This window comes from Triturus cristatus, chromosome 6 (assembly GCF_964204655.1).
Source record: "Triturus cristatus chromosome 6, aTriCri1.1, whole genome shotgun sequence".
NCBI lineage: Eukaryota > Metazoa > Chordata > Amphibia > Caudata > Salamandridae > Triturus > Triturus cristatus.
In genome coordinates, this window is record NC_140589.1 from 1,489,817,882 (window position 1) to 1,489,843,710 (window position 25,829).

General features: G+C 44.1%; 1 protein-coding gene across 6 annotated transcripts in view; it reads right to left on the bottom strand.

Moving 5' to 3' along the window:
* Positions 1–25,829, bottom strand: part of LOC146821589 (up-regulator of cell proliferation-like) — a 156,386-nt gene that overhangs the window by 75,806 nt on the left and 54,751 nt on the right. For all 6 annotated transcript variants that reach the window (XM_085612611.1, XM_085612610.1, XM_085612612.1 and 3 more), the window contains exon 2: positions 16,728–16,866. In XM_085612611.1, coding sequence (XP_085468737.1) covers positions 16,728–16,851 — 124 coding nt within the window. In that variant the 5' untranslated portion in view covers positions 16,852–16,866. The remainder of the gene's footprint in view (positions 1–16,727; positions 16,867–25,829) is intronic.

Below are 25,829 nucleotides of genomic sequence, written 5' to 3' on the forward strand. Positions count from 1 at the left end.
GGACCGTCAACCAAAGACGTCTCCAATGCCCTAAGATCCCTTTCCAGTATGTGCAGGCGTGACAGTATACTTTTCAGTACCCCGGACCCTTTAGCGATGCATATGCCCCTCAGCGTCACTTTAAATGCATCCCATATCGTTTCTACATCCTGTACAGTATCCTTGTTGCGCTTAAAAAAATCTAGACAGTCTTCCCTCAATTCCTCCTGAAACACAGGATCTAGTAGAATCCGTGGTTGCAGGCGCCATGCAGTCACGGGGGGGCCAAGGTCTGCAGCTCGCAACGTAACACGAACTGGCGAATGATCCGAGAACGTCCGTGGGAGATGGCGCGCTCCAGTCAGTGCCGTATAAAAGAGAGGAGATATGAAGATATAGTCAAGCCGGGCCCATGATCTCGCCTGCGCCGTGAAGTGTGTGCCTTCCCGCTGATCAGCATGGAGGCATCTCCATGTGTCAATCATGTTATGCTCAGCTAGTATGTCTGACAACATCGCACGCGCTTTGGTATAGTGATGCGGGGCCGGGTGAGATCTGTCCTTCGCTGGGTCGAGTGAGGTGTTGCAATCTCCACCCAGGATGAGGTGCTGCGGGCCCACGCCTATAATAGTCGCATTGAGGTCTGCAAAAAATTGCGGATCATCGATGTTGGGGCCGTAGCAGCAAACCAGAGTAACGGCCATACGCCCCAGCCTACCCCACATCAAGCAATATCTCCCCTGAGCATCACATTTCGTTCCCGCCAAAACAAAGGGCGTCCCCTTTTTTACCAGTATTGCCGTACCCCTAGAGTATGTGGAGTAGGAGGAGAACAACGCGCAGGTTGCCCATCTGGAGGCAAAAGTGTGTGTAGCTTGGGGACTAAAATGTGTCTCCTGAATGAAAGCTATGTGGATGTCATGGCGATCCAAATAAGAAAGGATGTGTCTCTTTTTCCTGGGGTCCCCTAAGCCTCTGACGTTCCAGGTTAGTACATTTACATCAGATCCTGACGTAGCCATGTGGGTAGCGCAAGGAGTCAGTTTGCACAAGCAGAGGAGTCCGCAAGTCGCTCAGAAGTGGATGCGTGCTTGAGTGTTGTGTCACCTGCGTCGCACTGCAATAGCGCATCACGTGTCCTACAGCACTGTAAGTAGCCTTGCTAGGCCGTATGTGAATGTGTACGCGCACCCCAGGCGGCAGGAGGGGCCCCTCCCACAACCCTTCGTCATAAACACATGCCAGAACAGTATGCAGCATCACTGTAAGGAAAAGCGCACCAAACATCGTAACAACAGTGTTAAACACCCCAACCCCCCTGCCAAAATAACTGCAAGGTGTAACCTACCGCCCCTGCAATAGCCCGTCCAACTTGTATTGAGTACAAAGCGATCATATATAAGTCACAACCAGGGGCCCAGGGTGACCATCCACTAATGGTTTCCAAGCTTAGTACACGTCGTTGGAGGACCCATGCCATAACAAGAGATCCTGCCAGCTCAGAGCACCCCCAACACCCACCAACGATCAAGAACCAAATTGCGTATGCAGGCCTTTGCTTAACTGCCCGTCTTGGCGCAGCTGTCCCGAAGACAATGAGTGTATCAGAGGGGACCTGAGTCACACTACATACCCCCAACCCACCCCCAACCCACTGAAGCATCCCCAACTTGCCAGAATTCCCTCTCCCTCCACCTCCCAAGAAACCCCTCAAACAGCTCAACAAGAGCAACATAGTCATCATGTTCAGTGGGGCACACCCCATGAGGTTCAGCCAGAGGGCACCCGTGTCCACTCCATAAATCCGGCCCCCTCCCAAAGTGAGGGAACAACCCAAAAAGGAGGGGGGGGGGTGGTGGTGCCTGGAGTACATTACCAACCACCGTCCTATGTCCGGTCACGACGTCTTCGTGCTCTGAAGCGCCGTCTCAGCAGTGTGTCCAGCGGGTGGGTCCGCCTGATGCCAATATTGCCGCAGACTACTAGTGCAGCGGGCAACCAACAAAAAGCTGTGACTCCACACCTAGTGATCGTCCTCGTGGTCTTCCACATCACCCCCTTGTCTCACAGTTCGCGTAGGCTTAAGAGTCTTCAAAAAATCTTCCACTTGTTGCGGATTTGTAAAAAAATGCTGTTTCGCTTGGTGGGTGACTCGCAGCTTAGCCGGGTATAACAAGGCGTAATCAATTTGCAGGGCCTGCAATTTCTTTTTAACTTCTAGAAATTTACGCCTTTGCTCCTGTACAATAGGCGTAAAGTCTGGGTAGATAGTAAAGCTGACCCCATCACAGGCAAGTGTCTTATTCGTGCGCGCGGCACGCAGCGCAGCATCACGGTCCCGGTAGTTTAAGAGCCGAGCAATGATTGGCCTCGGCGGGGCTCCAGGTTTGGGCCGCGGTCCAATGGAGCGATGTGCCCTCTCGACGATAAACTGCTGAGAGAACGCCTCAGCCCCTACGGAGGCAAGGAGTATCTTCTCTACATAGTCTTCCATGCGCCCTGTATTGGTGGACTCAGGCACACCCACCACGCGGATGTTGTTACGTCGGCTACGGGCTTCCAACTCCTCTTTCTTTGCGGCAATAACCCTTAAAACATTATCCATCCTTGAGAGTTGCGAGGTGTGTGAAACAGAGGTGTCTTCCTGATCAGATATCCGTAGTTCCGCCTCCGTGATACGTTCCTCGTGGATATCCATTTTCTGCGCGAAAGCGCCCACTCTGGACGACAGCCGATCCACCTTATCAACCACGGTAGTAAAGCCCTGTCTCATTTCCTGCATCAGCTGTCGCAAGTCTGCTGCTGGGGGGCCGGAGCTCGCACCATCCGCAGGCAAGTCAGTAGAGCTTCCAGTGTCCTGTGCACTCCGTGCGTTTTTCTTAGCAGCTGGGGCCTCAAACGTGAGTTTGGGCTGTCGACTGTCCTGCTTACCCATCTTAGGTCTCGTGTGCGGGCCTGCAGCGGTGGGCGACAAGGGCAAGTCCCGGGTGCCACGCAGGCGCAGACGAGGTCAAAGGTGCCAGGCGTATCACAGCGCGTCTGCAGCAGTGGCCAGCAACGCACAAGAAGCTCCAAATGCGGACCGGAGTGCCAGAGTCGCAGGCAGGGAGGGGGGTATCCACCACCGTGGCCACCAGAGGAACGCTAGCCGCCGACGGTCCGGGATAGCTGCATAGGTCTCTTTGCATCACCTAGACGCCACCTGACAAGCGACTGCGGGACCGGTAGCATACAGCAGCCCACATCAGCAAAGGAAAGGAGGCCAGCACCGCCCGTGCCCATGCGACACGGTAATGCCAGCAGCCTCTGGAGCGCCACCCTCCTACAATCGTGAGGCAGTGGAGGCACAGGACCAACGCGCGCCCCCAAGGCACCTTATCACAAGCCTTCGTAGCGGCGCAGTCGGGTGGGTGCACCATCACACCAGCGCCCGCCCTGCAAGATCAAGCCTCCTCCGTCCAAGTGGGGCCTCCAATGCATCAGCCACCAACGCTGCTCACATATGGCGGGTCGCAGGCAATCCAGATACGTCCCGGCAGCACAGTGCACTGGGTCCCCCAGGGGCATCCCATCCGACGGGTCCTCCCGCACCGCTCGTTTCCACGTCTCTCATATGCACCTCAGTGAACCCGCTCCCCTGGGCACAGAGGGGGAGGGGGTAGGGGGGGGGGACATGACTCACCAGGCCTCCAGATGCCCCCACGTCTCTCCAGCAGTCCCACACCTCGCCCCCCGCAGCGGCCTGCAGGCACCCTCCAGTTCACGCCTCGCTCACCGCGGGTCCAGTGCAGCTCCGAGAAGCAGCCCGGTAGACTCGCTGCCAGCGACGAGGGGCAGGGGGGGCGAGGACAAGCACCGAGCAGTGTCCTGTAGCCATAGATCGCTCTCCTCGCGCCCCGCAGCAGCTCCGCCGGCAGTACAGGGCGCCGGAAGTGCAGGTGTCCGCTAGGGCCTGTCCGCCTCGTGGTGCGCCCCGCGCTGGCTTAGCAATGCGGCCGCCAGCTCTCTCCTCTCCTCCGCAGCCCAGCGCCCGCCTCGGGTCACGGCGCCTCTTACTCCTCCGCAGCAGGTCATACAGACATCAAACTTCTACCGAGGCAACAGGACAGTGTCAGCAACAGCCCGGCGGGGTTTTGGCCAGAGGATCGGCGGTTTTAAGAGGATAAATGCAGGATTATATTTCCAGGCAGCAGGAGCCTCACGTCAGTGCGGCCATTCTGCTTGTGCGCCCTCTAGCGCCCCCTAAACATTTTTTATTGTTTTCTTACCAACAGCCCAATACAATTCCCACAAGAGCACCAGCAGCTAACCGATGAGTAGAACATACGACATTTCAGCCAGTTATGCAGTGGAAAAGTTACGCTTCCCATTTGGGCTCCCCCCTCCCACTCCCTCCCGCCACCCATGTCAGTGTGCCCCCGCCTTCCTGTCCTCCCCCCTGATGTGACCGCCCCATTACCATGACGCATGTAGGGGCATTCAAACCTATCTCTGTCTGCTCGGGCGCTCCCCCGGGTTCAACCGCATTAAATGTGTCCACCCACCATCGTGACCCCCCTCCTACTCCCCGCTTATCGCTGCCTCCTGTCGGTCGGGTATGCTCTCCTCTCCTATGTTTTCTGACATCGGCCCCTGAAGTTCAACCACCAGTGACTCCCATGCACGGGCCGTCGCTAATGCCTTTTCGTCGTTCCTCCTATGCGCTAATTGCAATCGAAGTGTGCCCTCCGCGCCTGCCCCCTGTTCAAACCCAGTTATATGCAAATCAGTGGACCCAGTGCCTCATGGGAGCAGTACAGCCCAAACTGCCAAGCCAGGTCTTCCCTGCACTGGGAACAAGAATCCTGGGTCCGGTTTTGGGGTAACACCCCCACATCAGCAAGACTAGCTTGAATCCACTGGCAAAACGAGCAAGGGACCCACATCTGGGCCTACCCTGCCAACTTACGGCGAACAAAGCAAACACAAGGAAAGGATGTACGGAGCGCTGAAACTCTTCTGACACTCACCCCCAGTCACAGATCTGGGTTGAATCCATCATAGTTCTTTAGCTCACTTTGTCACCCTAGTTCAGACCCAGCTATATTCAAATCAGTCTTGACCCTGTGCCTCATGGGAACAGTCCAGACCAAACTGCCAAGCCAGGTCTTCCCTGGACTGGACACAAGAATCCTGGGACCGGTTTAGGGGTAACACCCCTCATCAGCTAGACTAGCTTGAACCCAGTGGAAAAGTGAGAAAGTGACCCACGTCTGGGCATCCCCTGATGACTTATGACGAGCAAAGCATACACAAGGAGATGATGGACGGAGTGCTGAAACTTTTCAGACACTCACCCCCAGTCACAGATCTGGGTTTAATCCACCATGGTTGAGTCCGCCCTGGTGGTATCATCCTGCCAGGGTGTGGATAGGCACCGATGATGAAGCATGTCACAATAAGTGAGTGAGGCGTCTACTCCAAAACCTTTGGATATTGAAGAGGTTATCTTTGGGACCCCTTCTGATAAATTGTCAATAAACGGGCTCCCCAAAAGCACTTTGAACATTCCAGTAGCCCTTTGTGTTTGACTATTTAAATTGGGAGAATGCAACTGGTCTAATTTTCTCTCGCTCTCCTGTTTGGGGTACAAAAGGTTAAATAATAACTTCTGCCATGATATTGCATCCTGATTTGAGATGTCATACACAAGGGGCTAGATTAAAGGGATTCCAACCCCTATCTTCTAGTTCATTAGCTTAAAGACAATGCAGTGTACAAGCTCCATCAGAGATGTGTACATGATTGTCTTTGTTCTCTGTAGGAATCATCTCTGGTCTGTGGACTAGCTAATCGAGTTTCCTAGTACAGAGATTCAGTAAACCACACTCTGGCCAGCTACTGGTAGCCAGAGATAGGACCCACAGTAAATTTCCATAAGGGATCAACAAAACAATATTCACACTGCCCAAATGCTTGCATTCCAACTCTGAACAAGACAATGCAGTCTGAAGCACATTTGACGATCTGACAGAATCACCAACAGCTCTGCCTTTAAAGTCTACAGCTGTAGCCCCAAATCAAGAGACTGGAAAAATGGCTGCTTTCATGAAATAATTACAAAAAATACTCTTATCCCCTTGTTACCTGGCCCATTAGAGCCTTTTTTTGTTTGTGGCGCCCTCATCCTGGTACTCCCGAAAGACCGTCAAATAGGAACAAATGCCAAGTTTGGTCCTTAACTGTGAATCACCTCTCACATCTGGGTATGAACAAGTATAATCAGTACACAGAAATGTGTGACTGCATTCTGTCCTTTTTTTATTGATACCGGACCAATGTATTGGACCTTTTGAAATGATGCATAGCATTACTGCAAATTCATAAAATATTCCTATAATAATGGAAAAAACTATTCTCCACAAAAAATGCTGGGCCCGATTTATATGTTGGCGGTAAGCATACTCCGCTGCAACAGTGTAGGAGCGTGCTTACTGGCAACCTAATGGCCTGCCCACCGAATTTAGAAGCCAGTGGACCATAGGTTGGCCACGGTGGAGACTACTCCAAACTTCTCTGATGGCCCTATGGAGTAAGGGTTGATGGAGCATTGGCTATGTGTACGGAAGGGTGGACGTATTGCCGTTTTTGTACTAACAACACCACCAGGAAACCTCTGGTGGTAAGCAGCAGTAAAATACAAAAAATGCCCCCCTTGCCATGGGCGATGACTCCCATGCTGAGGGGGACATTGATTTTTTTTTAAACAAAACCCACTTTGGGTCATGGTCATGTTTGACGGAGCTGTACTGTAAAGTTCCAATGCATTCCCACAAGCCACCTTAATGGCGGTTGGGTGCCTCTGCCAGGGAGACAGAGTAAGTTTCTCCATTACCCTAAGTGCAATTATAAATTGGACGACACTTAGCAAACATAGATATGTTTTGTAAGAAAAAAGGATTCTTATAGTATAGTTAATGGCCACAGTTTGACACATTGTTTAGGAGGAAAAGCACAATCACCCAGTATTGGCTGTGTGTGAAGAGCAATGGGTAGCTTTGACTGTGAGCTGATATTAGAAGAACATTTTTCTCTATCTAGTGCTAAGTAAAGTGTGACATATGTAAGTCTAAGTCAGATTTTTATTACTTAAAAGTAATTCTCCCAGACAAACTTTGTTTACACAAATACAGGTATTCTTTTGACAAAAATCTTCAATATCTTGTTTCCAGTGTAAATAATAGATTAAATCTTTAATTCAATACCTGATTATAGCAACTGCTTTCAAAAACAAAGTTACAGGACAAAGCAAATAGGGCATTGTTAGAAACCTGGTTTCCAGTTGACAGAGGTATGCACCCTGTCCAAGTAGAGACCACAATCATTTTCAGGGTAAGTCACAACACAATGCTAAATTATCCTGTGCTCACTCCCTGGTAGCTTGGCACACAGCAGGCAGGCTTAAGTTAGAAGGCAATGTGTAAAGTATTTGTGCAATATCTCATACAACAACACAGTAAACACAGTAAATACACCACAAAACGAGACTCCACACCATGTTAGAAAAATAAAGAATCTTGTCCGTGCAGGATAAAACCAAGATGACAGAAATCCAATCAGGCTATCACGAGTTACGCTTCGGTAACAGCAAGGGTCAAAAGTCAGCAAGTGGCACCAATGAGCCTCTTATAGAAGTGTTACAGTAATACTTTAAATATGCAGAATAATGGAACAAATTGTGTCATGCAGTTTCCGCTACAATAGGAAGTGTGTGTTTATGGACAGCATCAATATTGGGATGGTGCCAGAATGATTCTGTGCACTCCCTCAGGCTATGTTGTCCATTGACCAGCTAGCTCACAATGCCACCGTAAGCCCCATTAAACCAGACACAGAGCAAATAGTTTTGGCAACCACTGAACATGACAACCCTGATCCCTCAGGAATCGTGTTGACAGAGCTAGAACCCTTTTGTTCAGACACTTGTGCTCTTTTTTGCTGAGAGAAATATACACAGAATACACAGAGGGACATTTTTAATATTTATTGAACCAACGTTATTCTTGTATGGGATATATGAGCTGCAATGATCAATAGACAGAAGCAGATGAAAGTTATTAGAAGTACCATGGCAGTGAACAATATAAAAAGTTCCACCATCTTGCTGAAACAACACATAGATAACAGTAAAACAATCTGGCATACTCCTACTATGCGTACCCTTACCTACGTGTCTAGGGTGTCTGTGTATGTACTGCCAAGAATCCCCATGCTGGATGATCCAACCCCATTACCTGTAGGGAAACAATGTAGGATCCTGTCTTGGTCACAAGCTGAATAGCCCTCACGGAGACACAGTCAGCTGCTGACAAAAGCAACAGCTTGTAGAAACCTCTCAATGACAGCAGAAGTGCTGCTCATCCAAAACATGGAAAAAGATGTTTATTTTTTAACAAAAGGCATCCTTGCCTTGGGCAGAGATTGTAATCAGATTGCCATTGCTTGGGTGCTGCAGATAGCTATGTGACCATATGTACAAAAATAACAAGCGCATTTGCACAATGTATGTGTAGGCATTGTACACAGTGTCAAGGCAAAATGATAGCATTCTTGCAAAGTAGACTTGAGTAAGCAAGATTGGTGTTTCCAGGGAATGAATCAAACTGTCACGAATGCAAATGTGTGTCAAAAGTCGATGTGAAAAAGTGAAATACATTGTGGGAGGAACCCATGTTCATGTAAAATGGCAACGTTTCATTGTAGGCCTAACTGGGGCACATGGCAATGTGCCCCTTAATTTCAGTACCTTAGGTGCAGCCAGAAAGGTGGGCAGGCATGCCCAGGACGATGCTGGGAGGAGATGAGCACCGCAGTCCCTTCTCCGACTTGCCATCGGCAACAGCCATACTCAGAATGTTGCGGGGAGGAGATGAAGCACCACACTAATTTATTCAATGCGCCAGCAGCTACAGGCATGTTAAGAAGGTGAAGCACTGCACTCACTGCACTCACTTCTCAGACTTGTCAGTGGCAACAGACAGACTCAGAATGATGAGGGGAGGAGATGAAGCACTGCCTCACTTGTCCGACTTGCCAGCGGCAACAGGCATACGCAGAATGATGCAGGATCAGGTGGCGCACCGCGCTCACTCTTTGACTTGCCATTGGCAACAGGCATGGTCAGAATGGTGTGGGGATAAGGTGGAGCACTGCACAAACTTTTACGACTTGCCAGTGGAAGCAGGCATGCTCAGGATGGTGTGGGGATGAGATGAAGCACCGTGCTCACTTGTCCTACTTGCCAACGGCAACAGGCATGCTAAGGATGGTGCAGGGATAAGGTGAGGCACCGCTCTCACTTTCCTATTTTGCTAGCAGCACAGACATACTCGAAGCGCTACAGGGGCTGAGATGAAGCATGAGGTCTTTGATGTCCCTGCGAAGAGAAGAGGGGGAAAGCCTATAAGCCCTTGAGGATCACTTTTTGGGAGAAGGTAGAGGTCAGCTCTCCTTCCACAGAGTCAGGAAGCAGTAGGCAGCAGGAAAACACACAGAAAAGCAGTGCAGATGAGTCATTTGGGCAGCACCACAGTCCTTCTGACAGAGTTTCAGTCCAAGATCGAGAAGTGTCTTATTTGGGGGGGATGGGACCCAGTACTTATACCCAAATCAACCTTTGATGTGAGTGGTTTTGAAGTGTACCAGCACCCCTTTGAAACCAGTCCTGTCAGCCATGCTATCTGAGGGGGGTCAAATGTCCTTTCTGTTGGGTCAGGCCATTACCTTTTGACGTGCCAGTGTGAACCCTGTACTCATGCCTGCCCAGGCAGGGCCATCAGAATAGAGATATATGCAGATGGGTGCTCAGCCACACCTGGCCTTCCTGTGTTTGTGGCTGTCTGAGGGTAATTCAAAAGGGGGAACTGTCACCCAGTACAGATGTGTATTGGAGACAGACTGCAGGCCCACAGAGCAAAGTTAAGAGCAGAGAAATGGCCACTTTCTCACTAGGGCATTTCTACTAGAAGTGTTATATCCAATTTGACCAGCAAGGAGGGTATATTATTTCTATTCCAACCATACCAAACATGATAATGCTACTCCTCTGGTATCAGGGATTGCCAATTAAAAGTATATTAGTGAATTCTCAGCGCTAGTCTATAAGAGGAGCAGGCCTCACAGCAGTGACAAACAAAATAGGCTGTTTGTCACTACCAGGAAATGTTAAACATGCAAATACATGCCCTTCCTTTTACCTACATAGCACCCAGCCCATTAGGTTACCAAGGGCCTTCCTTAGGGGTGACTTAAATGTAATAAAAGGGGCGTTTAAGGCTTGGCAAGAAGTTTTCAATATCAGATTACAGTGGCAGCAAGCTGCACACACAGGCCCTGCAATGGCAGGTCTGAGACATGGTCAAGATGCTACAGGTGGGTGGCACAATCAGTGCCGCAGTTCCACTAGTAGCATTTTATTTACAGGCCCTTGGCACATGTAGTGCACATTACTAGGGACGTAAACATAAATTAAATATGCCAATTGGGTTTGAGCCAATGTTACCATGTCTGAGGGGAAAGTGCACAAGCACTTTAGCACTGGTTAGCAGTGGTAAAGGGAGCAGAGTCCTAAACCCAGCAAAAACACGTGCAGAAAAATGGAGGGAGGAAAGCAAAAAGTTTGGGGAAGTCCACCCTAAGGCTGCCAGGTCTAACAGGTATGAATAGCTCTTTAACAAATCAACATTTTATTACCTTTTGGTGCTTGATTTATTCTGGAAATATTCACTCTAGTTTGCTTATGGTCAGCTGCAGTGCTTAACAAAAGGATATTCACTTTTGTGTGGTGATCTCTATCGCACGTTTTTCATGTGTATGGCTTTGACAGCCAACAGCTTCTTTAAAGCGAATCCATAAAATAGCCAGAATGGAGAGAAGATTAATCCCCAGATCTTCTGCAGCATATCTGCCTGTGAATTGTTTACACAACTCTGTCTCTGCCTTGGACTTTGGTGACCAGTAACACACAGAGAGATTCTAACACCACATGCTTTAGAGGTTGGTGCTTTGATTTAGGAATTGAAATTTGATGGCTTGTCCGATTAACTTTGCTTGTCTGAGGTGAGTTTGGAAATTTGGAGGATCAATACAAGGGAGGAAATGATCTGTTATTACAGTTTATGCAGTGAATGAGACAAAACTGGAAGGGGAAAGACCTGGAAATTTAGTTCTATTCCTTTATTGCTTAGTACCAACACATTATTGATTTCTCTGTTTTAATTAATTGGCCGGACCCGGGCCCACACCGAGCAGAAAGCTGGGCAGGAGAAAAGAAGAAAAGAAGACTTTGTACTTGCTGTACTTGAGTCTACCTGTTGATAGGTTGCTGTATAACTGAAATAGAGTTGTGTGGAGGTCCCTGGAACTGGAAACTGTTGACTGAAATTCGGTCCTGAAGATATAGACATTTTATCAACATACAGGAACATTTCCTCAGAAGTTGGGCATTTCTGATGCACGTGAGCAGAACTTGTTTAAACACATATCTTCTTGTCAAAGGATTTTTAACTGAAATAATACAGAGGGTTTGCTGTTCCTTGACAGCAAAAAATAATACAAATGTGTTGCTAGCCATCTCGTGGTTGAGTTGGAAAAACATGTACATGTTAAGACTGTTTTTCCTCAGAGTGACCAAAATCCTTTTTTGTTTATACATTTATAACTCTAAATCAGACTTCCTTCATTTGTGGAAGTTTTATTATGCTATTGCCTAACTAACTTGTCTTGCCCACTTCATTTTACTTTATTAAACTTTATTGGTGTTTTAGTTAGTTGTTGCAGATGTACCACATAGCTATTCACATATAAACACTTTGTTGAATACGCTACATCTTTGAGAGTGAACTAGGGATTCTACACAAAAATCATTATAACTTTTAGGAATCTGATTTCTTTGTCGCAACTCACATGAAGATTATGACCTTTCTTGGCATTAGCTTTACATTTTGACTTCCACCAAAGACTCTACTGGCAATAGTTCTCCCTCTCCTTCTGCTGTTATGTCTATAGATGAGACCAGGGCAGGACTGGCCATGGCGAGCACCGGGCATTTGCACGGTGGGCCGAAGGGGCGGGGTCCGGTGTTGCCTCTGGGCCCCTGAAACAAAACAAGAAGCAGTGCTTCTTGCTAGCACCCTCCTCCCAGGGCCGGTCGAGCAGCAATCTGCCAAGGCCTGGTAGAAATCCAAAGAGTTTTTCTGCTGTGTCTCATCAAGTGCAGTGGACCAAATTACTGTTGCTCCTGGGAGGACCAGCCAATGGGGTGACACATTTTTCAAGGCACCTGAGCACCCTCAATGATGGGAAGGTAGAAATCACTGATTCCACACAACACTGCATGTGTTCCACACTTACTGACTCTGCACCATCTGAGTAGAGACCTACTAATGTCACCTACTGGACTATAAAGACTGTTTCAATTATTCCTCTGCCACCAGGAATGGTCTAAGTGGGACCCTACAGCTGCATAGCTCAGTGCACTCTCTGTTTACATCTTTGTGCATTCTTAGACTCTCCTTTAGGAAGGGACCTCCTTGCTTCGACCTCATATCAGGCTTTCCAGGCCCCTTGCCATCTGTACCTTGAACTATTCATTATTCCTTCATTGGGGATTACATGGGCTGTTGTTTGCAACAGTTCCGACGTACCATATAATCAAGGCTTTGCTTTCTTTCCTGGGATGGGGCTTGAGCGTCCTTCTTACCCTTCACTACTTTTCATGCATTTAGCCACAACTGTGGGCCCTAAGCGACCTATCTCAGATCCACTCCATATCTCAAGGACACTATGGGCCTGATTCACAAACTGCACTTTTGAGTAAGTTTACTTTTTGGAGTAAGTTTAGTACTTTTTGGTATTCACTAACTGCACTTGTTGATGATGTTAAATTAAATTAAATTATTGAATTTTTTTCAAAATATAAATAGGTGCAAATTAATGTTAAAAATATCTAATAGCCTATTTTGAATTTAAAAATGATGTAACAAAAACTGTTATTAACATTTATTACTACATTATTTTTAAATTCATAATAGATTATGAAATATTTTAGAATTAAATGATAAATAAGAAGTACATACTATCTTTAAATATTCATTAACATTAATGTATATTTATTTATATCTTTAACTATTTTAAATTCATTTAACAGTATTTCTTATGGGACTGAATTTTAATTTCACGTCCCTACCCCATTATTTTCTGTAGGGGGAAGATGGAGTTCCACTGTCTGGACATGTGTAGTGCTGGACTTACTACAAAAGTGTAAGTTACTTAAAAAGTGTAGTTTGTGAATACCGAAAAGTAATCAACTTACTCAAAAGTGTAAGTTACCTTTGTGAATCAGGCCCTAAATCTTTTACCGTGCCCAACTGTTTATATCAATGTGCAGTGGGAAAGGAAACTTAGTTCTTGGGATGGAGCCAAGGATTGTGGGCCCCATTTGGCACTTTTCTATAGCTTTCAGAATTGCTGGACAAACCTTTGCCTTCCCACACTAGGGGATTTAGTTTTGTCTCTGTTACAATCTTGCTTTTCTTCACAGCCTTTCCTATATACTTGATCTCTGAACTTGTTCTACAGGTGTGTATTGGGACTGCTGCCTTGTCATTCAGCTGCTTGCTTATTCATTTCACTCCAGCTAGTATGCTTTTTTTTTTTTAAATCATCATGTTTGCTAATGAGATGCATTCTCAATATGCAGTGGATACCATTATAGGGACCCTTGCACAAACTCTAATTGGAGACACTGTCTTTCTCTTCCTATTCCTCACAGGGCACATGTTTTCTCCAAGAGGATGGTGTGGTCGAGAGCCCTCTTTGTTACTTGGCATCAGCAAACCCACACACCCTAGTTAGTACTGTTAGTCAAAATTAGGGGTGGGCATAATTCACGCAATCCCATGTAGTTTAACAATTTGGAACATTCTGCGAGATTATGTGGCATTACATAAGAAGAGTAATTGTGTATTTAGGGCGATCTTCTTAGCACAAAAAGGACCCTTGCATCAAAAAGGGCACAAGGATGCATTTTGAGCTAAGAAAATAGCGCTAAATGCAGCAGAAAATAACCTTGCGCTCACAACATTTGTGCCTCCTGTAGGATTATTTTCCTACAAATCACTCTTAATTGGACAAGAACGCCTAATCGTGTTTTTATTGGTAAGTCCACATCGAAGAGGAATTTGTAATTAACTAAATTCATCACCATCAAAGCAGGTTTTATTTTGGTTAAAATAACCATAAAAAGCACATTAATATAAAACACATAATAAAATATATCGCAATCCTTTACAGTTATTTACAATCCATCGTTGTGCTATATAAAAGACTAATAAAAAATAAACTCTAGACCTTGTTAAAATTTCAGTCCTTTCTTACTCCGCATAAGGCTCACAGCCAGCAGGAATCTGCTGACACCAAATACAATCTTTCGTGTGCTATCTGTTTTTAAAATTCATACAGGCACATGCATCATCATAGGGTTTTGCGATTCCTTAATAGCGATTATTAAGGAATCGCAATTAAGGAATAGCAAAACCCTATGCATGTAGGAATCGCTAAAGAAATAGCGATTCCCACAAATTCCTTAATTGCGACTAGCAAATTGCGAGTCGCAATTAAGGAATGTCTTCCCATTCATACCTATGGGCCTCCGGGCCCATAGGAATGAATTGGAGATTCCGGGAGTAATTTGCGAGTACCAGTAGGTACACGCAAATTGCTCCCGCAATTTCGATGGTGCAAGGGTGTCAAAATGACACCCTATTGCATCCATGTACGTTCACTCTGCACAAATGTTGCACACACACATGCTCTAAGGGCATGTGTGTGGGCAACATGAAACTTAGAAAAATGCAAATAAGTGAATTTTTCTAAGTTATCGCAAATTACCATGAGGTCCAGCCTCATGGTAATTTGCTCACGCTAATAGCGAAATCGCTGTTTTTTAAACTGTAATGCATTGCATTTAAGGAATCTCAATTAGGGATTCCTTAAATGCAATCGCTATTTCAGGAATCGCTATTTTGAGATTCCTTAAATAGCGATTTTTGCATTTGGGATGATGCATCCCAAATGCAAAAATACCGGTCGCAAAGGGGCAGATTCTGAGAATCTGCCCGTTTGCGACCGGTTTTGTGCTTGATGCATGTGCCTGTTAGGGCCTCTGAAAAATGTCTAGTCCTCAAACCCAGACACAATGGTCTTACCTATATTCTTCTTATAGCAGCATATGCCGGGCAAAGAAATAAAATATGTTCAATATTTTCTTCGTCATCCAGCGAACATAAGGTGCAATTAGTCTCTCTCTCTCTGCTATTTGCCCAGGAGACCATTTAGCTGTAATTACATTAATCTGGAGGGTCTCAAATTGAAACTTCATGAAAAGGGGTTTTGCTAATTGGGGTTGGATTTCATCAAGATAAGGTCCAAAACTTGACAATAGTTTAAAACATATAAACTGAGCAGTGAGTCTTCCCATTCTACAGTCAGGATGAACCTTATGTGTTATAAGTGTCCAATAGAGGAGTCTTAGTTCCTTCTTAGAGTGTACAGTCAATGTACTACGGTGAGTCCAGAAACTACTCAGGCCCAACTAATGAAACCAGTTCCGCACATGGCAGAACCAGGGGAAAGTGAGCTGGCCGTCAATTTCCAATAACTCCTTCAATCTTTGCTTATAGGGGCTTAGTTCTTCTGTAACCCAGATTCTTGTTCAGTATAATTGGGGTCTCAAAACAGCTAGATGTTCCAGTCTCTTGATACCAGTGTCATAAAACAAAGGGATCAGAGATGTATTTTGGGGGAGACACATTAACATCCGGATAATTTTATTTTCTCCTATGCCAAGAGAATTCAAGTTCTCCCCACCCCATATTTCTTCCCCATTGAGGGCTGCAGTCTGAGCTCTGTGTCTGTGAACCTCTAAAGCTGGAGAGACCACCTTAGACTTAGAAACTTGAAGATTTTTAACAATGGGCATAGAGTTTTGGAGCAAGACTACCTTTGCCTTGTTAATATGGGGTTTCTATGACAGTTTAGTTTTGATTGGTACTCCAAGGTAACTGAAATTTAATACATGGTCCAATGGTGTTCGATCAATAGCAATATCATTCTTAAAACTTTTGTGTGGTCTAATGGTCGTGTATTTGGTCTTGCTGGAATTTATTTCAAGGCCCTTCAGTCTACAGTAGGTACTGAAGCTATTGAGTAGTCTTTGTAGCCCCCTCGTAGTCTGCGACAACAAAATCGTGTCATCTGTAAACTGTAGTGCACACATGGGGACCCCTCCTAGTTTCTGTGAATCATGCGTGCAATTTTGTAAATGCTGGACAACGTCTTTGACAAACAATGAGAAGAGCGTGGGTGCCAAAACACACCCCTGTCTCACCTACCTCATAATAGGAATAGCCACTTTAAGTTTGCCCCCCGGTCACCATTGCACTTTTGCGTAGTTGTCTTGGTGTAGATTAACACAATTACTTTGATTACACTGACATAATTAAAATTAGTCCAAGGCCTAGTCAAAATGCACCTGTGTTATATATATAGGAGACCCACGCTAGTAGTTTATAACAAACAACAAAGGTACAAGTTAAATAAATTGTAAATATGATAAAATTACTCGTTTTGAGCCAACCATTAGCACATGAGCGAAATATTAAGAACTCTCTACATTTGTCTCTGATAAGACATAGATAAATCTTTCATACCAGCTGGTGGTGCTGTGGGGATGTTCACGTTGTCACTGTCATCCTCTGCTTGTCTGTCTGAAGTTTGCCTAGAATCATTCAGTGCTTGAGCATCAGCCTCCAGATTGTGAGTTCTTCCATCCATAGCTGCATAGGACTTCTGGCAATGCAAATTAGAGTGAACAATGGATTCTGTGGCTAGTGGTGCAGAAAAGAATTGCAAAGAAACACAAGTGCAGAAAAATATCATGAGTGTGCTGCGTACAGGCTTGTTAGTTATATATAAGCTCGATAGTAAACACTATGGGGCATATCATCAAGGACAATGTCGCCGCTTTAGCGGCACTTTTTGCATCTAAAGCGGTGATATTTTTATCGCCCTATCAGCAAGCTTTCACTAACAGCTGTTAGCGACAGTTTACTGGCAATAGCGCCCCTTGTCAGCACGCCTCCCATCGCATCGCTAATGAGATGCAAAGGAGGCGTGCCTGACAAGACTCCCTTGGGAAAATATCGCTAAGCCAGGTTCGTCATATTGACACGGAGGTTTAGCGATAATTAAAATCACGTTAAGTATGCCTTAACGCAGGAATTTAACGTCTGTTAAATTCCTGACTAAGGCATACCTAACATGGGGGGTGGATTGTGTGGCTAAGACCACAGGCCCTATCATCTAGGATATCGCTGTTTACCACCATGGAAAACGGCGATATCCCCACTATTTCTGGAATTGTTATCGCCTCGGCGATGCGCGTTGTTGATAACGCGCTAACCGGGCGATAATTTCCAGAGATAGCCGGCGATAAATATGCAAGCGCTAAGCGCGCTTTGCGATATTTATCGCCGGACCTTGATAATATGCCCATATACTCTTTGCCCTGCAGCCTTTAATCAAGAACATTTATCTCCAAAATAAGACACAAGCAGAAGCAGAAACCTGTGATGTCATCTATGATATCATTTGTGAGGCTATGAGCAGTGCTAGGAGGTGTTATGGGTTAATTGCTCACAATAGCTGTTTATTTTCGATGTTTTTTTTATGTTTTGCATTGTAACTATATGTCCCATCAATAAAAGTTAAAAAGAGAGCCTGACCTTTGGCCGGGCCCTTCACCTAGATTTTATGTGGACATAACCTCCTAAAATAGCCTTTTTTTGATTTCAAAAGAATTTTTTATTTTAAAAGAGCAGAAGAAACATAAAATATAAGCAAAAGTGATACAAATGATATCAGCTAGAACACACATATGGTATAATCTGTAAATATCAGAAAAATAAGTTAATTAGAGAAAACAGCAATTGATAACCGGAAGAAGTAATTATCAAAAGTATCACAATCAGATATTAATTTAGGGATGAAAGGAAAGAAAAGAAGAAAGCAAAGATGGAAAAAATAGGGTAAAGCTGAAGAAAGACAAGACGAAGTGAAAGGAGAGAAAAGGATTTCCAAAGGATTCACCCAACACCCAAGACAACATTAACCAGACAAATCAAAAAGTTATTGTTCCACCAACCCCTCTGAGGCCATTTCCATGTACGTATCTAGAGCCTTCCACACACCATTAGATATAGAAGGAGAGAGATGTGCGTGATCAACTGAAGTATGAGCACTTCGTAGGAAGGAAACTCAAGCCCACCAAGTATGGTAAGAAACTGAAGAAAAAGATTTCCACTCCATGAGAATTACTTTGACTGCAATAGTTAATAAAAGATCCAACAGTTGTAACTCCATGGAATCCAAAGGCAAAGGGACCGAGGCTGCCAACGGGCCTAAAAGAATTAATGGGAAAGAGAGTTGAAACTTGATATTAAAGATAATCATGAGGTGTTTGTGAACTAAACCCCAAAAGGGTTGGAGAAGAGAACAATCAAAAAACATATGCTGAAAGTCGCCTGGAGCAAGATCACAGCTCCAACACCGATTGTCTTCTTTGAGATTTAACGAAAATAAACGAGTGGGAGTCCAGTGAAGAAGATTAATAGAGAAAAACTTAGATTGCATTAATGAGGGGGCGATTTTGTTACGAAAAGAAAGTTTACCAATATCTTGCCATGTGTCTGAAGATATATGATCGGTAACACTATGATCGAAATGATGTAGCCATTTTTGCTGTGCGACAGTCTGGGAAGGAAGTGTAGAAGACGACAAAAATTTATAAATCCTAGATGCTACATGACCAGACCTAATCCATAGTTGAAAAAGCGTAATCATATAGGAGGATGGATGAAGGCGTACTTTAGCAAGTGCTACCTTTATCTTAAGAAAGGTATAAAAGTCTAGATTGGATAAAGAAAATTGTTGAGCCAGGGTCGAGAAAGGGAGAGGATCATTGTTGGAATCATAAAGATGTTTAACAAGTGAGATACCTTTCCCAGCCCAGTAAGACATCAAGTCTGGATCGATATTAATTTTAATTTTGGAATTCCGCCAAATAGATTACCATCTAGTTTTATGCAGTGGAATCGCCACTCTCTTATCCACCTTGCGAACCGCAGCAATAGTGTCTAAAATAATAGATCTAGAGAATGGAATAGAAAGGGTATTCGAGGTTAAAAAAGAGACAGTCGGAAGAGGGGAGGCCAATTCCTGTTCTATTAGCAACCAAGCTGGAACATGAATAGAAGGAGAAGAAAACCAGAGCGCACCCTGAGAAGCCAAAAAAGCAGATTGATATTTCCCCCAATCAGGAAGATTACCACCTCCCATATCATAGGATTTCCGCAAGAATTTATAGGAAATTCTAGCTCTTTTGTTATTCCATAAAAATTTGGAAGTCAATAGATCCAGATCGTGAAAAAAGGCATCCGAGAGCTTTACCGGAAGCATAGAAGAAATAAAATTAACAATGGGTGTTATCATCATTTTAAGAGTTTGGAGTCGGCCCCAACAAGAAATATGCTTCGGAGACCAGTTTTCTAAAAGACTTCGCACCTTAAGAATAGTTTGAGATTCGTTATACGTAACCGTAGCATAAAGGGTGGAGCAAAAATAAATACCCAGATATTTTAGTTGCTTAGATTGCCATTTAAAGCCCGCCGAACCCATGTTAGAAGAGAAACAGTAAGCATTTAGGGGAAACATCTCTGTCTTATCCTTGTTCAGGGAATATCCTGAAACCTTTGAGAAAATAGAAATAGTATCAGAAATAGCAGGGATGGCCAGTGCAATATCATCCGAGAAAATGAGAACATCATCAGCATAAGCAGCTGTTTTTATCTGATGAGAACCAAAAGAGAACCCCTTAATATCTGGATGTACGTCAATCATTCTGAGAAGAGGATCAATGGACAACAAAAATAAAAGAGGAGACAAAGGACACCCTTGTCTAGTACCCTGGCGAAGGTTAAAAAAGGACGACGTAGCTCCATTCACTCTTATGTTAGCTCTAGGCCGGGAGTAAAGAGACATAACCAAACGAATAAAAGACTCACCAAGGTTATGTGCACATAAAACAGCTCGTAAAAAAGGCCAAGAGACCTTATCAAAGGCCTTTTCAGCATCAAGGGCCAAGGCCGCCGCCGGAAGGTTAGATCGCTTGGCGGAACCGAGAATATGACAAAAAGTACGGATATTATCACGTGCAAGTCGCCCCTTTACAAAACCTGTTTGGGAAGGATGAACCAATTGAGGAATAAAGGACTCTAAACGTTTAGCCAAAATTTTAGCAAAAATCTTAGCTTCCATGTTAAGAAGGGAAATAGGACGAAAATTCTTGAGGTCTGAATGATCTTTCCCTTCTTTGGGGATTACTACAATAGTAGCATCAGCAGCGGAACCAGACACAGAACCATCTTTAATAAAAGCATCAAAGACGGATTGAAGTTTCGGAACAATCACGGAAATAAAGGTTTTATAAAACAAAATAGGATATCCATCAGGACCAGGAGCCTTACCGGAACGAGTAGCCTTAATCGCAGAAATGATTTCATCAGAGGTAATCGGACCATTCAATGAGTTATTATCTTCCTCCGATATAACTTTCAAAGGAACTGGCTTCAAGAACTCCTGGCATTGTTCAAAAGAAGCTTGAGTAGAAGGGGTATATAACTTATTATAGAAATCGCGAAAGACCTCGAGAATTTCCTCAGTTTGAAATTTTTTCTTACCAAGCTGGTCAGTAATAGAAGAGATTTGGGAAGATTTACAAGAAGATTCCTGAAACTTTAATGTAGCTGCAAGAATCTTGCCCGCACGATTTTTTAACAGCAACTTCTTCGATTTCTGAGCCTGAAGACCAATATGAGCTCTCTTAGTGACTATGGTATTGTACGTATATTTTAAATTCTTAATAGATTGGAGGCAGGACTTATCCTGAGAATGACGAAAAAGGGATTCCTGACGTTTAATCTCATCTGCTAAATCTGTGAGCTCCTTTTTAATGGCTGCGTTTCTCCTTGACATACACTTAATGACCTGCCCACGGAAAGTACATTTAAAAGAGTCCCAGAGAACAACAGGGGAGCTGACTGAACCAACATTCTCAAGAAAAAACGTCTCAATATCTTTGGAGAACTCTCGAACCTGGGAATCATCATGTAAAACCTCTGTGTTTAATCTCCACGAACGAGATCTTGCTCTAGGGGCAAAAGACATAAGTGTAAAAGTCACCGCGGCATGGTCTGAAACCAAAATAGGATGAATAAGCGGAGAAGAAGAAGATTGAACAAGAGAGGAATGAACCAAAAGATAATCAATGCGTGAAAAAGACGAATGAGGGGAAGAAAAAAAGGCGAAGTCACTGCCAGTGGGATTATGAAGACGCCAGACATCCTGAAGATGAATCAGGGAACACATATTAATCAGTTGTTTATGCGCTTGAGGGGGACGAAAGTTAAAGGCAGAGTTTCTATCCAAGATAGGATCCATTGGTAAATTAAAGTCTCCCCCTACAATAAGATTGCCAGAATGAGGTGTGTCATTTAGCTTTTTAGTGATTGCTTTCCAAAAAGACGGGTCATCCTTGTTAGGGGCATAGATATTCATGACAAAGAGATCAGCATTACCATCGGACACCTTAGACAGTAGCCACCGACCCTCTGCATCCTGTTCAGAGGAAACGATAGACAATCCAGAATTTTTAGAAACTAAAGTAATTACCCCATTTCTTTTACCACAGGCATCCGAACAAGCAACATCAGATACCCATTCTTTCTTCAGAAATAACGCCTCCTTGGCAGAGACCTTTGTCTCTTGAAAAAGGACTAGATCCGAAGAAAGAGATTTGCAGTAGTCTAAAATCTTAGACCTTTTAACTGGGTGATTTAACCCTTTAACATTAAGGGAGAGTATATTCAATCCAGACATAGAGCCATTAACAGGAGAGAAAGATATTTCATATATGATATATGAACTACAACATCCAAGAGACCACGCCACCAGACACTAGAAACCAACACGAAACAGGGAGAGTCCAAAGAGGAAATCCAAAGAGAAAAGAAGAGAGAAAAGAAAAAAGAAAGCAAGAAAATAAACAGAAAGAGAGAGAGAAGGGCCCATAAGGCAGGTCTGAAAAAGACCAAATTCATACAAGGGGGAGCATGGGAAAGTGAGCAAGGGGACCAACCAGAGGAATATAAAACATCAGCAAAAATAGCCCCAAAACAGTACATAGTTGATTATACGTATTTAAAAAGAAGAACTGTCTAGAAGATATGAACTGGAATTAATTATAGTATTCTGGAAACAGAACAACTTGCAAGTCTATAAAGGCAACACGTTTAACCAAATTGATAAATAGGTAACATTTAAAATAAATCATAACAATCAGGAAAGGCAGAAAGAAGAGAAAAACCAAACGCAACCAATAAGAGCTGATGAAAAAAGAGCTAAAAGCTAATATTACTATTAGGTAGAGCGAGACCGAAAAACATCATGAAGAGCAACAGAAAGAGAATAGAGAGAAAAGAAAATATATTCCAAAGCATACTATATGGTACATTGTGGGAAAAAAAATAAACAAAATATAGTAGAGAGAACAGCATGTAGTAACAGCTCAATATAACAATCAATGAAGCCCTATGGCAGATAAAAAGAAAAATTAATACTATATATAAATATGTAAAACCTATAGAAATCTTATATATGGCTGTCCACAAATAGGTAGAACCGGATACAATCAATTTAACTACAAGAGGTGAGGATATCATAATTATATAAACATGTAAGTGAAGAGACATAAGACTATCAATTACAAAACAACTATAGAAATCCGACCTCGTCGAAAAAGATAATTAATAATACGAAATAAACAAATCAATCAATGATATAGCAGTGAAATGGATATAACCACTAACAAAATAGGAGAAACATATTAACTCTAATTTCAGCAATACATAAACATATAATAAGCATCTATGACTCAAATATGTACCCAAACTATACAACAATACATTAAAAAGACAATGGTATACTCCATAAATACGAAACAACAAAAGACGACCATCAAGCAGAAAGACCAAAAACAAAAAGAGAAAGAAAGCCAAGTCTCACATCAAAAGTTGACGAAAAGAAAAAAGTCATACACCGGGATAAGAAACGGACCAGGACCTAATCTGTCAAAAAGACAAACTGGGAAGGAAAAGAGTAATAAGGACGACACGCGAGCAGGAATGAGATCAAACCATCAAGAGACGCAACCCCGAAATATAAAAAGATTCATACAATAAAACTAAAGACAATAAAGACCACTACATCATAACGATAGGAAGGGAGCACCAGCAGATGACAAAAACACACCAAAACCAATGGACACTAAGACCACCACGCACATCTAAAAGCAACTAAATTTAATAGATCTGACAAAGAAGAAAACACATTGCAGTATGTATAACCGCATCAGGTGCCAGAAGAACCAGGAACATGCGAGGCCTCCAATTGAAGATCCATCTGTAGCTCCATCTGATTATCCAAAAACGAGGCCAAGTCAGCAGGATCATCAAAGATTCTGGAGCGACCTTTGAAAGTAATGCGGAATTTTGAAGGGCCAGCAAAAGAAAAGGGGATATTCATCTCAGATAGACGCTTCCGGAGATTAAGAAAGCCCTTCCTCCTTATTACCGTGTCTCTGGCAAAGTCTTGAGAAATTGAAATACGATGGCCATTCCAAGAGACAACTCTAACCTTCCGCATATGAGCCAGAATTTGTTCTGTGTGCTGATGGCGCAGTGGCTTAAAAATTATCGCTCTAGGTTGAGTAGCAGACTTAGGGCGAAAGGTAGGGACACGGTGTGCACGTTCCAGCTCAAAATCTCTTTGGAAAGAAATTTGTAACGTGGAGGGAATCTATTGATAGAGGAAATCAATCAACGAAGATGCATCTTTCTCAACATCTTCCGGAAGACCAAAAATGCGCAAATTAGATCTACGGTTACGATCTTCTTGCTCAGTGAGGTCTTTCCGCAAGGCCGCCATTGAGCGCTCTAACTGGCATAGAGATCTAGAGTGCTTCTGCATGGAATCCTCTGCGCCACTAATACGTGCTTCTGTGCCTGAAACACGAAGGGAAAGGGCCTTGAAATCATTCCTGATGGCTAACACCTCCACTTGCAGTAAATCTGTGTTAGTCTTGGTAGACTGCGCAATTTCATGGACCTCATTAAGGCGCGTCAGGATAGTCTCAAGAGTGGAGTTAGGGTCCTTTTGAACAGACTCAGGTGTAGGGGAGACCTGTTTGGACCTCTTAAGGGACGCTTTAGAGTCCTTTGCGTCTTTGGCATTTGGTGACGGGCCCATATTCGCAGCCATAGAGCACACCACCTCAGCAGGAGCAAAATACACCCCTTCGGATAGATTAAAGAAAAGAAATGCCAGAGGATGTATAAAGACTCAATGTGTAATAAGGAAAAGAGCACAAAATGGAGAGAGCACCCTCAGCAAAAAGAACAGGACGGTAAAAATTGCGGGATTACAAGGTCAGGGAAAGGAACCACCTCACAAAAATATCATGCCCTGCAGGTATCAAGAGGACTCCTTCCGACCTCCAAAAACAGCTAAGAAGCAGGGAGACATAAATCAAAGAAGCCCCATATAAAGACATTGGCGGTATTCTGAAGATAAAAAAACCAAAAATAAGCTCACAAACGGAAGTAATGCAGCAGGAGGGAAGAAAAAGTCAAATAAGCCTTATAAAGTGTAAGAAAACGTCACCAGCTCTTGTTTGTCATCATTTCTGACCAGTCCGTAGCAGTAGCGTCGTCGTGCTGAGGAGAAAAAACAACTTCGCCAGTGAGGAATCAAAATGGCGGCCGCTCGTGAAAACACCGAGCACTACCAACAGACGTCCTGAATGTGGTCACCGGCAGCCCCAAAGTGCAGGAAACTTCCTCAAAACACACTCGGCAGCAGCGGAAACATGATGCCAACTGCTGGAGTGTACAGGGCCGTCCGCAGCGGCAGCAAAACCTCCGTCGGCCGTTGCTCAGCGCAGAGCTCAAACGCAAGCCGCCATCTCGTAGCGGCGAGCAAGCCACGCCCCCTCCTAAAATAGCCTTTAACCATGAGCAGCAAGGTTTGTTGAGATGGGCTGGCAGTTAGCCCTGTTTGGTGTCCTTGTATGGCTCTAACTCACTCGAGGTGGCCAACTTTAAGCAGTGAGGATTGAACGAATGGCTGGAATTCGACCACTCCACTTGGCTAAACCATATTCACTCAGGTGTAGGCGCTGTGTCAGGCCGTGTGGAACTTAACCACATTCAGAATGACCAAAATAAGTTTTAACACCGGCATCACTTTCCCGCTAGTGTAACTGCAGGTTTAAATACATATTTTACATTTCTATGTTTATTCAGTACCACAATAAAGACAACTGAATCCTTAACCCTTTCACTTTTAGAGCAGAGACTGCTGAAATTAAAATTGCCGTGGCTCAAGATGCTGTTTTGTAATTAGATTTTCACCGATAATAATGGGTTACTTGTCTGTCAACTGTGATGTCTAAAGTGATGCGGCTGGCGAGATAAGTGATGTAATCACTGATGTCATTCATGAGGTCATCAATGACATCATGTATGAGGACATTAGGAGTGCATTGCATGCGCGCGTTATGGTTGCACTGATAACCACACTTGACAAATTACACTTTTTTAGAGTGAAAATCATAACATCCCTTGTTCTTACCAAATTAC